Here is a 14,612-nt window from a genome sequence, read left to right on the forward strand (position 1 = left end):
GATGCTCAATTGGTACTAAGGGGCCCAAAGTGCGTCAAGAAAAACATAATTTATGTAAGAACTTACCTGATAAATTCATTTCTTTCATATTAGCAAGAGTCCATGAGCTAGTGACGTAATATGAAAGAAATTAATTTATCAGGTAAGTTCTTACATAAATTATGTTTTCTTTCATGTAATTAGCAAGAGTCGATGAGCTAGTGACGTATGGGATAATGAATACCCAAGATGTGGATCTTCCACGCAAGAGTCACTAGAGAGGGAGGGATAAAATAAAGACAGCCAATTCTGCTGAAAAATAATCCACACCCCAAACAAAGTTTAAATGTTATAATGAAAAAAACAAAATATAAGCAGAAGAATCAAACTGAAGTCTTTCGGAAATCTTTAGTAGCTTCAACATAATATTTCAAAGCTCTAACTACATCCAAAGAATGCAACGATCTTTCGTTAGAGTTCTTAGGATTAGGACACAATGAAGGAACCACAATTTCTCTACTAATGTTGTTAGAATTCACAACCTTAGGTAAAAATTTAAATGAAGTTCGCAACACCGCCTTATCCTGATGAAAAATCAGAAAAGGAGACTCACAAGAAAGAGCAGATAATTCAGAAACTCTTCTAGCAGAAGAGATGGCCAAAAGAAACAAAACTTTCCAAGAAAGTAATTTAATATCCAGCGAATGCATAGGTTCAAACGGAGGAGCTTGAAGAGCCCCCAGAACCAAATTCAAACTCCAAGGAGGAGAAATTGACTTAACAAGTTTTATACGAACCAAAGCCTGTACAAAACAATGAATATCAGGAAGATTAGCAATCTTTCTGTGAAAAAGAACAGAAAGAGCAGAGATTTGTCCTTTCAAGGAACTTGCAGACAAACCTTTATCCAAACCAACCTGAAGAAACTGTAAAATTCTAGGAATTCTAAAAGAATGAAAAGAAAAATGATGAGAAGAACACCAAGAAATGTAAGCCTTCCAGACTCGATAATATATCTTCCTAGATACAGATTTACAAGCCTGTAACATAGTATTAATTACGGAGTCAGAGAAACCTCTATGACTTAGAATCAAGCGTTCAATCTCCATACCTTCAAATTTAAGGATTTGAGAACCTGATGGAAAAAAGGGCCTTGCGATAGAAGGTCTGGTCTTAACGGAAGAGTCCACGGTTGGCAAGTAGCCATCCGGACAAGATCCGCATACCAAAACCTGTGAGGCCATGCTGGAGCTACCAGAAGAACAAACGAGCATTCCTTCAGAATCTTGGAGATTACTCTTGGAAGAAGAACTAGAGGCGGAAAGATATAGGCAGGATGATACTTCCAAGGAAGTGACAATGCATCCACTGCCTCCGCCTGAGGATCCCTGGATCTGGACAGATACCTGGGAAGCTTCTTGTTTATATAAGAAGCCATCAGATCTATTTCTGGAAGTCCCCACATTTGAACAATCTGACGAAATACCTCTGGGTGAAGAGACCATTCGCCCGGATGTAATGTTTGGCGACTGAGATAATCCGCTTCCCAATTGTCTATACCTGGGATATGAACCGCAGAGATTAGACAGGAGCTGGATTCCGCCCATACAAGTATTCGAGATACTTCTTTCATAGCCAGAGGACTGTGAGTCCCTCCTTGATGATTGACATATGCCACGGTTGTGACATTGTCCGTCTGAAAACAAATGAACGACTCTCTTTAGAAGAGGCCACGACTGAAGAGCTCTGAAAATCGCACAGAGTTCCAAAATGTTGATTGGTAATCTCACCTCCTGAGATTCCCAAACCCCTTGTGCTGTCAGAGACCCCCATACAGCTCCCCAACCTGTCAGACTTGCATCTGTTGAGATCACAGTCCAGGTCGGAAGAACAAAAGAAGCCCCCTGAACTAAACGAAGGTGGTCTGTCCACCACGTCAGAGTGTCGTACAATCGGTTTTAAAGATATTAATTGTGATATCTTTGTATAATCCCTGCACCACTGGTTCAGCATACAGAGCTGAAGAGGTCGCATGTGAAAACGAGCAAAGGGGATCGCGTCCGATGCAGCAGTCATAAGACCTAGAATTTCCATGCATAAGGCTACCGAAGGGAATGATTGAGACTGAAGGTTTCGACAAGCTGAAACCAATTTCAGACGTCTCTTGTCCGTCAGCGATAGAGTCATGGACACTGAATCTATCTGGAAGCCTAAAAAGGTTACCCTTGTCTGAGGAATCAACAAACTCTTTGGTAAATTGATCCTCCAACCATGTTCTCGAAGAAACAATACAAGTCGATTCGTATGAGATTCTGCTAAATGTGAAGACTGAGCAAGTACCAAGATATCGTCCAAATAAGGAAATACCACAATACCCTGTTCTCTGATTACAGATAGAAGGGCACCAAGAACTTTTGTAAAAATCCTTGGAGCTGTTGCTAGGCCAAACGGCAGAGCCACAAACTGGTAATGCTTGTCTAGAAAAGAGAATCTCAGAAACTGAAAGTGATCTGGATGAATCGGAATATGCAGATATGCATCCTGAAAATCTATTGTGGACATATAATGCCCTTGCTGAACAAAAGGCAGAATAGTCCTTATAGTTACCATTTTGAATGTTGGTATCCTTACATATCGATTCAATATTTTTAAATCCAGAACTGGTCTGAAGGAATTCTCCTTCTTTGGTACAATGAAGAGATTTGAGTAAAACCCCAGCCCCTGTTCCAAAACTGGAACTGGCACAATTACTCCAGCCAACTCTAGATCTGAAACACATTTCAGAAATGCTTGAGCCTTCACTGGATTTATTGGGACACGGGAAAGAAAAAATCTTTTTGCAGGAGGCCTTATCTTGAAGCCTATTCTGTACCCTTGTGAAACAATATTCTGAATCCAAAGATTGTGAATCGAATTGATCCAAATTTCTTTGAAAAATCGTAATCTGCCCCCTACCAGCTGGGCTGGAATGAGGGCCGCACCTTCATGTGGACTTGGGAGCTGGCTTTGGCTTTCTAAAAGGCTTGGATTTATTCCAGACTGGAGATGGTTTCCAAACTGATACCGCTCCTGTAGGGGAAGGATCAGGTTTTTGTTCCTTATTGTGACGAAAGGAACGAAAACGATTAGCAGACCTAAATTTACCCTTAGATCTTTTATCCTGTGGTAAAAAAGTTCCTTTCCCCCCAGTAACAGTTGAAATAATAGAATCCAACTGTGAACCAAACCATTTATTACCCTGGAAAGAAAGGGAAAGCAAAGTTGACTTAGAAGACATATCAGCATTCCAAGTTTTAAGCCATAAAGCTCTTCTAGCTAAAATAGCTAAAGACATATACCTGACATCAACCCTAATGATATCAAAGATGGGATCTCAAATAAAGTTATTAGCATGTTGAAGAAGATTAACAATGCTATGAGAATTATGATCTGTTACTTGTTGTGCTAAAGCTTCCAACCAGAAAGTTGAAGCTGCAGCAACATCCGCCAAAGATATAGCAGGTCTAAGAAGATTACCTGAACATAAGTAAGCTTTTCTTAGAAAGGATTCAATTTTCCTATCTAAAGGATCCTTAAAGGAAGTACTATCTGCCGTAGGAATAGTAGTACGTTTAGCAAGAGTAGAGATAGCCCCATCAACCTTAGGGATTTTGTCCCAAAACTCTAATCTGTCAGATGGCACAGGATATAATTGCTTAAATCGCTTAGGAGTAGTAAATGAATTACCCAAATTATTCCATTCCCTGGAAATTAATTCAGAAATAGCATCAGGGACGGGAAAAACCTCCGGAATAACTACAGGAGGTTTAAAAACCGTATTCAAACGTTTAGATTTAGTATCAAGAGGACCAGATTCCTCTATTTCTAATGCAATTAAGACTTCTTTAAGTAAAGAGCGAATAAATTCCATTTTAAATAAATATGAAGATTTATCAGTATCAACCTCTGAAACAGAATCCTCTGAACCAGAAAAATCATTATCAGAAACAGAATCAGAATGATGATGTTCATTTAAAAATTCATCTGAAAAATGAGAAGTTTTAAAAGACCTTTTACGTTTACTGGAAGGAGGAATAATAGACATAGCCTTCTTAATAGATTTAGAAACAAAATCTCTTATGTTAACAGGAACACCCTGAATATTAGATGTTGATGGAACAGCAACAGGTAATGGAACATTACTAAAGGAAATATTATCTGCATTAACAAGTTTGTCATGACATTCAATACAAACAACAGCCGGAGGAACAGTTACCACAAGTTTACAACAAATACACTTAACTTTGGTAGATCCAGCATCAGGCAGCAATTTTCCAGAAGTATCTTCTGATTCAGGGTCAATCTGAGACATCTTGCAATATGTAATAGAAAAAACAACATATAAAGCAAAATTGATCAAATTCCTTAAAAGACAGTTTCAGGAATGGGAAAAAATGCCAATGAACAAGCTTCTAGCAACCAGAAGCAAATAAACAATGAGACTTAAATAATGTGGAGACAATAATGACGCCCATATTTTTTAGCGCCAAAAAAGACGCCCACATTATTTGGCGCCTAAATGCTTAAAGCGCCAAAAATGACGCCACATTCGGTGACGTCGACATTTTTGGCGCAAAAAAACGTCAAAAAAATGACAACGAAAATTTTTGCGCCAAAAATGACGCAATAAAAAGAAGCATTTTCAGCCCCCGCGAGCCTAACAGCCCACAGGAAAAAAATCAAATTTAAAGGTAAGAAAAATTGATTATTCATATGCATTATCCCAATAATGAAACTGACTGTCTGAAAATAAGGAATGTTGAACATCCTGAATCAAGGCAAATAAATGTTTAAACACATATTTAGAACTTTATATAAAAGTGCCCAACCATAGCTTAGAGTGTCACAAAAATAAGACTTACTTACCCCAGGACACTCATCTACGTGTAGTAGAAAGCCAAACCAGTACTGAAACGAGAATCAGTAGAGGTCATTGTATATATAAGAGTATATCGTCGATCTGAAAAGGGAGGTAAGAGATGAATCTCTACGACCGATAACGGAGAACCTATGAAATAGACCCCGTAGAAGGAGATCATTGAATTCAAATAGGCAATACTCTCTTCACATCCCTCTGACATTCACTGCACACGGAGAGGAAAACCGGGCTCCAGCCTGCTGCGAAGCGCATATCAACAAAGAATCTAGCACAAACTTACTTCACCACCTCCATGGGAGGCAAAGTTTGTAAAACTGATTTGTGGTTGTGGTGAGGGGTGTATTTATAGGCATTTTGAGGTTTGGGAAACTTTGCCCCTCCTGGTAGGAATGTATATCCCATACGTCACTAGCTCATGGACTCTTGCTAATTACATGAAAGAAATATCCCCCACACCATTACATCACCAGCCTGAACCATTGATACAAGGCAGGATGGATCCATGCTTTCATGTTGTTTATACCAAATTCTGACCCTACCATCTGAATGTTGCAACTGAAATTGAAACTCAGACCAGACGTTTTTCCAATATTTTATAGTCCAATTTAGGTGAGCCTGTGCGAATTGTCGCCTCAGTTTCCTGTTCTTAGCCGATAGGAGTGGCACCCGGTATGGTCTTCTGCTGATGTAGCCCATCTGCTTCAAGGTACGACGTGTTGTGCGTTCAGAGATAATATTCTGCATATATTGCTTGTAACGAGTGGTTGACACTCACTGGATATTTTCTATTTTTTGGACCATTCTCTGTAAACCCTAGAGATGGTTGTATGTGAAAATACCAGTAGATAAGCCGTTTTTTAAATACTCAGACCAGCCCGTCTGGCACCAACAACCATGCCACATTCAAAGTCACTTAAATCCCCTTTGTTCCCAACTTCTGATGCTCAGTTTGAACTTCAACAAGTCGTCTTCACCACGTCTAGATGCCTAAATGCATTGAGTCGCTGCCATGTGATTGGCTAGTTAGCACTTTGTGTTACCAAGCAATTGAACAGGTGTACCTAATAAAGTGGCTGGCGAGTGTATATATATATATATATATATATATATATATATATACACACACACACATTTTATACATACACAACACACACACATACACACACACACACACACACACACACACACACACACACACACACACACACACACATACACACACACACACATACACACATACACACATACACACACACATACATACATACATACACACATACACACATACATATATATATATATATAATAATAAAAATAAATGTGTGTATATCATAACTTACTATTTCGTTCTGTTCTTTTGGAAAACCACAGAATCAGGAGTGTTCTAGAAAACCATATTCTGTAAAACAAACAAATTCAAGGAGATGGATACAAAAAAAAATTTTTTATCTAAAAATACATACATATTGTGTTCAAAGTAAAGAAAAGAAAGAACAGTAGGATTAAATGCAATAATAACTTACACATACTTAATTTAACAATATATTTTATAGTGGAAAAGCTTATTACATTACTACCACATCATTTATTGCAAAAAAAAAAAAATCATTAAAAGCACGTATTGCTGGGTAATCTGCCCTCCTTTGCTTACCAACATGTCAAACATGTAAAACACCAAACAAAAAAAATCTACACCATATTATGAGTATTATGACTAGTAATGTTTGCAAGGATTTTTTTTCCATCATTCATCATGCAGACAGTCAAATCAACTCTAGAGCCTAAGGAAAAAAAAATTATAGTACAGAGTATTGATGGAATGACCAAAGGTCACAGAAAGTTCTGATAGAACGTCTATATACCTGAATATAATACATCTGCCTCCCTTGCCTAAGAGGTTTGCACTACTCTTGTAGTATAAGCTCTGAGCTCATCTGGATTTGGTATTCAAAAAAAACAACAACAAAAAATAATTTATCTAAGAACTTACCAGATAAATTAATTTCTTTCATATTGGCAAGAGTCCATGAGCTAGTGACGTATGGGATATACAATCCTACCAGGAGGGGCAAAGTTTCTCAAACCTCAAAATGCTGATAAATACACCCCTTACTACACCCACAATTCAGTTTAACGAATAGCCAAGAAGAGGGGTGATAAAGAAAGGAGTAAAAAGCATCAAAGGAATTTGGAAATTGTGCTTTATACAAAAAATCATAACGACCATAAAAAGGGTGGGCCTCATGGACTCTTGCCAATATGAAAGAAATTAATTTATCAGGTAAGTTCTTACATAAATTGTTTTCTTTCATGTAATTGGCAAGAGTCCATGAGCTAGTGACGTATGGGATAGCAATACCCAAGATGTGGAACTTCCACGCAAGAGTCACTAGAGAGGGCGGGACAAAATAAAAACAGAATTTCGCTGAAAAAATAAATCCACAACCTAAATATAAGTTAATTCTCAAAAAAATAAAAATAAAAACTTAAATCATAAGCAGAAGAATCAAACTGAAACAGCTGCCTGAAGAACTTTCCTACCAAAAACTGCTTCCGAAGAAGCAAATACATCAAAATGGTGGAATTTAGAGAGCGGATAATTCAGAAACTCTTCTAGCAGACGACATAGCCAAACTGAACAACACTTTCCAAGAAAGTAGTTTAATGTCCAAAGAATGCATAGGCTCAAATGGAGGAGCCTGTAAAGCCTTCAAAACCAAAAGACTCCAAGGAGGAGAGATTGATTTAATGACAGGCTTGATACGAACCAAAGCCTGTACAAAACAATCAATATCAGGAAGTTAAGCAATTTTCCTGTGGGAAAAAAACAGAAAGAGAAGAGATTTGTCCTTTCAATGAACTTGCAGGCAAACCTGTATCCAAACCATCCTGAAGAAACTGTAAAATTCTAGGAATTCTAAAAGAATGCCAAAAAAAATTATGAAAAGAACACCATGAAATGCAAGCCTTCCAAACATAAATCTTTCGAGAGACAGATTTACGAGCCTGCAACATAGTATTAATCACTGAGTCAGAGAAACCTCTATGACTAAGCACTATGCGTTCAATTTCCATATCTTCAAATTTAATGATATGAGATACTGATGGAAAAATGGACCTAGAGAAAGAAGGTCTGGCATTAATTGAAATAGCCAAGGTGGCAACTGGACATCCGAACAAGATCCGCATACCAACACCTGTGAGGCCATGCTGGAGCCACCAGCAGCACAAACGATTGCTCAATGAAGATTTTGGAAATCACTCTTGGAAGAAGAACTAGAGGCGGGAAAATATAAGCAGGTTGGTAACACCAAGGAAGTGTCAACACATCCACTGCTTCCGCCTGAGGATCCCTGGACCTGGGAAGTTTTTTGTTTAGATGAGAAGCCATCAGATCTATTTCTGGAAGCCCCCACATCTGAACAATTTGAGAAAACACATCTGGGTGGAGAGACCATTCTCCCGGATGTAAAGTCTGACGACTGAGAAAATCCGCTTCCCAATTGTCTATACCTGGGATATGAACTGCAGAAATTAGACAGGAGCTGGATTCCACCCAAACAAGTATCCAAGATACTTCTTTCATAGCTTGAGGAAAAAGTCCCACCCTGATGATTGACATATGCCACAGTTGTGATATTGTCTGTCTGAAAACAAATGAACGGTTCTCTCTACAGAGGCCAAAACTGAAGAGCCCTGAGAACTGCACGAGTTCCAAAATATTGATAGGTAATCTCTCCTCTTGAGATTTCCAAACCCCTTGTGCTGTCAGAGATCCCCAAACAGCTCCCCAACCTGAAAGACTCGCATCTGTTGTAATCACAGTCCAGGTTGGACGAACAAAAGAGGCCCCTAGAATTATACGATAGTGATCTAACTACCAAGTCAGAGAAAGTAGAACATTGTGATTTAAGGATATTAAATTGTGATATCCTTGTATAATCCCTGCACCATTGATTCAGCATACAAAGCTGTAGAGGTCTCATGTGAAAACGAGCAAAGGGGATCGTGTCCGATGCTGCAGTCATGAGACCTAAAACTTCCATGCAAATAGCTACTGAAGGGAATGACTGAGACTGAAGGTTCCGACAGGCGCAACCAATTTCAAATGTCTCTTGTCTGTTAGAGACAAAGTCATGGACACAATCTATCTGGAAACCTAAAAAGGTTACCTTTGTCAAAGGAATCAAATAACTTTTTGGTAAATTGATCCTCCAACCATCTTTTTGAAGAAACAACACTAGTTGATTCACATGAGATTCTGCAGAACTTAAAGACTGAGCGAGTACCAAGATATTGTCCAAATAAGGAAACACGACAATATCCTGCTCTCTGATTACAGAGAGTAGGGCACCGAGAACCTTTGAAAAGATTCTTGGAGCTGTCGCTAGGCCAAAAGGAAGAGCAGGAAATTGGTAATGCTTGTCTAGAAAAGAGAATCTCAGGAAATGATAGTGATCCGGATGAATCGGAATATGCATCCTGTAAGTCTATTGTGGACATATGATGCCCTTGCTGAACAAAACGCAAAATAGTCACCATCTTGAAAGTTGGTACTCTTACATATCGATTCAAAATCTTTAGATCCAAAACTGGTCTGAATGAATTTTCTTACTTTGGGACAATGAATAGATTTGAATAAAACCCCAGACCCTGTTCCTGAAACAGAACTGGCATGATTACCCCTGAAAACTCCAGGTCTGAAACACACTTCAGGAAAGCCTGAGCCTTTACTGGATTTGCTGTGATGCGCGAGAGAAAATATCTTCTCACAGGTGGTCTTACTCTGAATCCTATTCTGTACCCTTGAGACAATACTCTGAATCAAATGATTTTGGACCGAACTGATCCAAACATCTTTGAAAAATCTTAATCTGCCCCCTACCAGCTGAGCTGGAATGAGGGCCGCACCTTCATGTGGACTTGGGGGCTGGCTTTGATCTCTTAAATGGCTTGGATTTATTCCAATTTGAAGAAGGCTTCCAATTGGAAACAGATTCCTTTGGGGAAGGATTAGATTTTTGTTCCTTATGTCGAAAGGAATGAAAACGGTTAGAATCTTTAGAATTACCTTTAGGTTTTTATCCTGAGGCAAAAAAAACAGAATTTATGCTTACCTGATAAATTACTTTCTCCAACGGTGTGTCCGGTCCACGGCGTCATCCTTACTTGTGGGATATTCTCCTCCCCAACAGGAAATGGCAAAGAGCCCAGCAAAGCTGGCCATATAGTCCCTCCCAGGCTCCGCCTACCCCAGTCATTCGACCGACGGACAGGAGGAAATATATATAGGAGAAACCATATGGTAACGTGGTGACTGTAGTTAGAGAAAATAATTCATCAGACCTGATTAAAAAACCAGGGCGGGCCGTGGACCGGACACACCGTTGCAGAAAGTAATTTATCAGATAAGCATAAATTCTGTTTTCTCCAACATAGGTGTGTCCGGTCCACGGTGTCATCCTTACTTGTGGGAACCAATACCAAAGCTTTAGGACACGGATGAAGGGAGGGAGCAAATCAGGTCACCTAAACGGAAGGCACCACGGCTTGCAAAACCTAAAACCTTTCTCCCAAAAATAGCCTCCGAAGAAGCAAAAGTATAAAATTTGTAAAATTTGGCAAAAGAGTGCAGTGAAGACCAAGTCGCTGCCTTACATATCTGGTCAACAGGAGCCTCGTTCTTGAAGGCCCATGTGGAAGCCACAGCCCTAGTGGAGTGAGCTGTGATACTTTCAGGAGGCTGCCGTCCGGCAGTCTCAAAAGCCAATCTGATAATGCTTTTAAGCCAAAAGGAAAGAGGTAGAAGTTGCTTTTTTACCTCTCCTTTTACCAGAATAAACAACAAACGAAGAAGATGTTTGTCTGAAACCTTCAGTAACCTCTAAATAGAATTTTAGAGCACGGACTACGTCCAAATTGTGTAACAAACGTTCCTTCTCTGAAACTGGATTCGGACACAAAGAAGGTACAACTATCTCCTGGTTAATATTTTTGTTGGAAACGACCTTCGGAAGAAAACCAGGCTCAGTACGCAAAACAGAATTTATGTTTACCTGATAAATTACTTTCTCCAACGGTGTGTCCGGTCCACGGCGTCATCCTTACTTGTGGGATATTCTCTTCCCCAACAGGAAATGGCAAAGAGCCCAGCAAAGCTGGTCACATGATCCCTCCTAGGCTCCGCCTACCCCAGTCATTCGACCGACGTTAAGGAGGAATATTTGCATAGGAGAAACCATATGGTACCGTGGTGACTGTAGTTAAAGAAAATAAATTATCAGACCTGATTAAAAAAACCAGGGCGGGCCGTGGACCGGACACACCGTTGGAGAAATTAATTTATCAGTTAAACATAAATTCTGTTTTCTCCAACATAGGTGTGTCCGGTCCACGGCGTCATCCTTACTTGTGGGAACCAATACCAAAGCTTTAGGACACGGATGAAGGGAGGGAGCAAATCAGGTCACCTAAATGGAAGGCACCACGGTTTGCAAAACCTTTCTCCCAAAAATAGCCTCAGAAGAAGCAAAAGTATCAAACTTGTAAAATTTGGTAAAAGTGTGCAGTGAAGACCAAGTCGCTGCCCTACATATCTGATCAACAGAAGCCTCGTTCTTGAAGGCCCATGTGGAAGCCACAGCCCTAGTGGAATGAGCTGTGATTCTTTCGGGAGGCTGCCGTCCGGCAGTCTCGTAAGCCAATCTGATGATGCTTTTAATCCAAAAAGAGAGAGAGGTAGAAGTTGCTTTTTGACCTCTCCTTTTACCGGAATAAACAACAAACAAGGAAGATGTTTGTCTAAAATCCTTTGTAGCATCTAAATAGAATTTTAGAGCGCGAACAACATCCAAATTGTGCAACAAACGTTCCTTCTTTGAAACTGGTTTCGGACACAGAGAAGGTACGATAATCTCCTGGTTAATGTTTTTGTTAGAAACAACTTTTGGAAGAAAACCAGGTTTAGTACGTAAAACCACCTTATCTGCATGGAACACCAGATAAGGAGGAGAACACTGCAGAGCAGATAATTCTGAAACTCTTCTAGCAGAAGAAATTGCAACTAAAAACAAAACTTTCCAAGATAATAACTTAATATCAACGGAATGTAAGGGTTCAAACGGAACCCCCTGAAGAACTGAAAGAACTAAATTGAGACTCCAAGGAGGAGTCAAAGGTTTGAAAACAGGCTTAATTCTAACCAGAGCCTGAACAAAGGCTTGAACATCTGGCACAGCTGCCAGTTTTTTGTGAAGTAACACAGACAAGGCAGAAATCTGTCCCTTCAGGGAACTTGCAGATAATCCTTTTTCCAATCCTTCTTGAAGGAAGGATAGAATCTTAGGAATCTTAACCTTGTCCCAAGGGAATCCTTTAGATTCACACCAACAGATATATTTTTTCCAAATTTTGTGGTAAATCTTTCTAGTTACAGGCTTTCTGGCCTGAACAAGAGTATCGATAACAGAATCTGAGAACCCTCGCTTCGATAAGATCAAGCGTTCAATCTCCAAGCAGTCAGCTGGAGTGAAACCAGGTTCGGATGTTCGAACGGACCCTGAACAAGAAGGTCTCGTCTCAAAGGTAGCTTCCAAGGTGGAGCCGATGACATATTCACCAGATCTGCATACCAAGTCCTGCGTGGCCACGCAGGAGCTATCAAGATCACCGACGCCCTCTCCTGATTGATCCTGGCTACCAGCCTGGGGATGAGAGGAAACGGCGGGAACACATAAGCTAGTTTGAAGGTCCAAGGTGCTACTAGTGCATCCACTAGAGCCGCCTTGGGATCCCTGGATCTGGACCCGTAGCAAGGAACTTTGAAGTTCTGACGAGAGGCCATCAGATCCATGTCTGGAATGCCCCACAGCTGAGTGACTTGGGCAAAGATTTCCGGATGGAGTTCCCACTCCCCCGGATGCAATGTCTGACGACTCAGAAAATCCGCTTCCCAATTTTCCACTCCTGGGATGTGGATAGCGGACAGGTGGCAGGAGTGAGACTCCGCCCATAGAATGATTTTGGTCACTTCTTCCATCGCTAGGGAACTCCTTGTTCCCCCCTGATGGTTGATGTACGCAACAGTTGTCATGTTGTCTGATTGAAACCGTATGAACTTGGCCCTCGCTAGCTGAGGCCAAGCCTTGAGAGCATTGAATATCGCTCTCAGTTCCAGAATATTTATCGGTAGAAGAGATTCTTCCCGAGACCAAAGACCCTGAGCTTTCAGGGATCCCCAGACCGCGCCCCAGCCCATCAGACTGGCGTCGGTCGTGACAATGACCCACTCTGGTCTGCGGAATGTCATCCCTTGTGACAGGTTGTCCAGGGACAGCCACCAACGGAGTGAGTCTCTGGTCCTCTGATTTACTTGTATCTTCGGAGACAAGTCTGTATAATCCCCATTCCACTGACTGAGCATGCACAGTTGTAATGGTCTTAGATGAATGCGCGCAAAAGGAACTATGTCCATTGCCGCTACCATCAACCCGATCACTTCCATGCACTGAGCTATGGAAGGAAGAGGAACGGAATGAAGTATCCGACAAGAGTCTAGAAGCTTTGTTTTTCTGGCCTCTGTCAGAAATATCCTCATTTCTAAGGAGTCTATTATTGTTCCCAAGAAGGGAACCCTTGTTGACGGAGATAGAGAACTCTTTTCCACGTTCACTTTCCATCCGTGAGATCTGAGAAAGGCCAGGACTATGTCCGTGTGAGCCTTTGCTTGAGGAAGGGACGACGCTTGAATCAGAATGTCGTCCAAGTAAGGTACTACAGCAATGCCCCTTGGTCTTAGCACAGCTAGAAGGGACCCTAGTACCTTTGTGAAAATCCTTGGAGCAGTGGCTAATCCGAAAGGAAGCGCCACGAACTGGTAATGCTTGTCCAGGAATGCGAACCTTAGGAACCGATGATGTTCCTTGTGGATAGGAATATGTAGATACGCATCCTTTAAATCCACCATGGTCATGAATTGACCTTCCTGGATGGAAGGAAGAATAGTTCGAATGGTTTCCATCTTGAACGATGGAACCTTGAGAAACTTGTTTAAGATCTTGAGATCTAAGATTGGTCTGAACGTTCCCTCTTTTTTGGGAACTATGAACAGATTGGAGTAGAACCCCATCCCTTGTTCTCTTAATGGAACAGGATGAATCACTCCCATTTTTAACAGGTCTTCTACACAATGTAAGAATGCCTGTCTTTTTATGTGGTCTGAAGACAACTGAGACCTGTGGAACCTCCCCCTTGGGGGAAGCCCCTTGAATTCCAGAAGATAACCTTGGGAGACTATTTCTAGCGCCCAAGGATCCAGAACATCTCTTGCCCAAGCCTGAGCGAAGAGAGAGAGTCTGCCCCCCACCAGATCCGGTCCCGGATCGGGGGCCAACATTTCATGCTGTCTTGGTAGCAGTGGCAGGTTTCTTGGCCTGCTTTCCCTTGTTCCAGCCTTGCATTGGTCTCCAAGCTGGCTTGGCTTGAGAAGTATTACCCTCTTGCTTAGAGGACGTAGCACTTTGGGCTGGTCCGTTTCTACGAAAGGGACGAAAATTAGGTTTATTTTTTGCCTTGAAAGGCCGATCCTGAGGAAGGGCGTGGCCCTTACCCCCAGTGATATCAGAGATAATCTCTTTCAAGTCAGGGCCAAACAGCGTTTTCCCCTTGAAAGGAATGTTAAGTAGCTTGTTCTTGGAAGACGCATCAGCCGACCAAG

The 14,612-nt window shown here is 41.0% G+C and overlaps 1 protein-coding gene across 1 annotated transcript in view; it reads right to left on the reverse strand.

Moving 5' to 3' along the window:
- Positions 1-14,612, reverse strand: part of LNPK (lunapark, ER junction formation factor) — a 587,422-nt gene that overhangs the window by 416,356 nt on the left and 156,454 nt on the right. Inside the window, exon 5 of the mRNA XM_053698475.1 lies at positions 6,238-6,296. Within this exon, the coding sequence (XP_053554450.1) occupies positions 6,238-6,296 (59 nt within the window). The remainder of the gene's footprint in view (positions 1-6,237; positions 6,297-14,612) is intronic.

Source organism: Bombina bombina, chromosome 1 (genome assembly GCF_027579735.1).
Source record: "Bombina bombina isolate aBomBom1 chromosome 1, aBomBom1.pri, whole genome shotgun sequence".
Classification (NCBI taxonomy): Eukaryota; Metazoa; Chordata; class Amphibia; order Anura; family Bombinatoridae; genus Bombina; species Bombina bombina.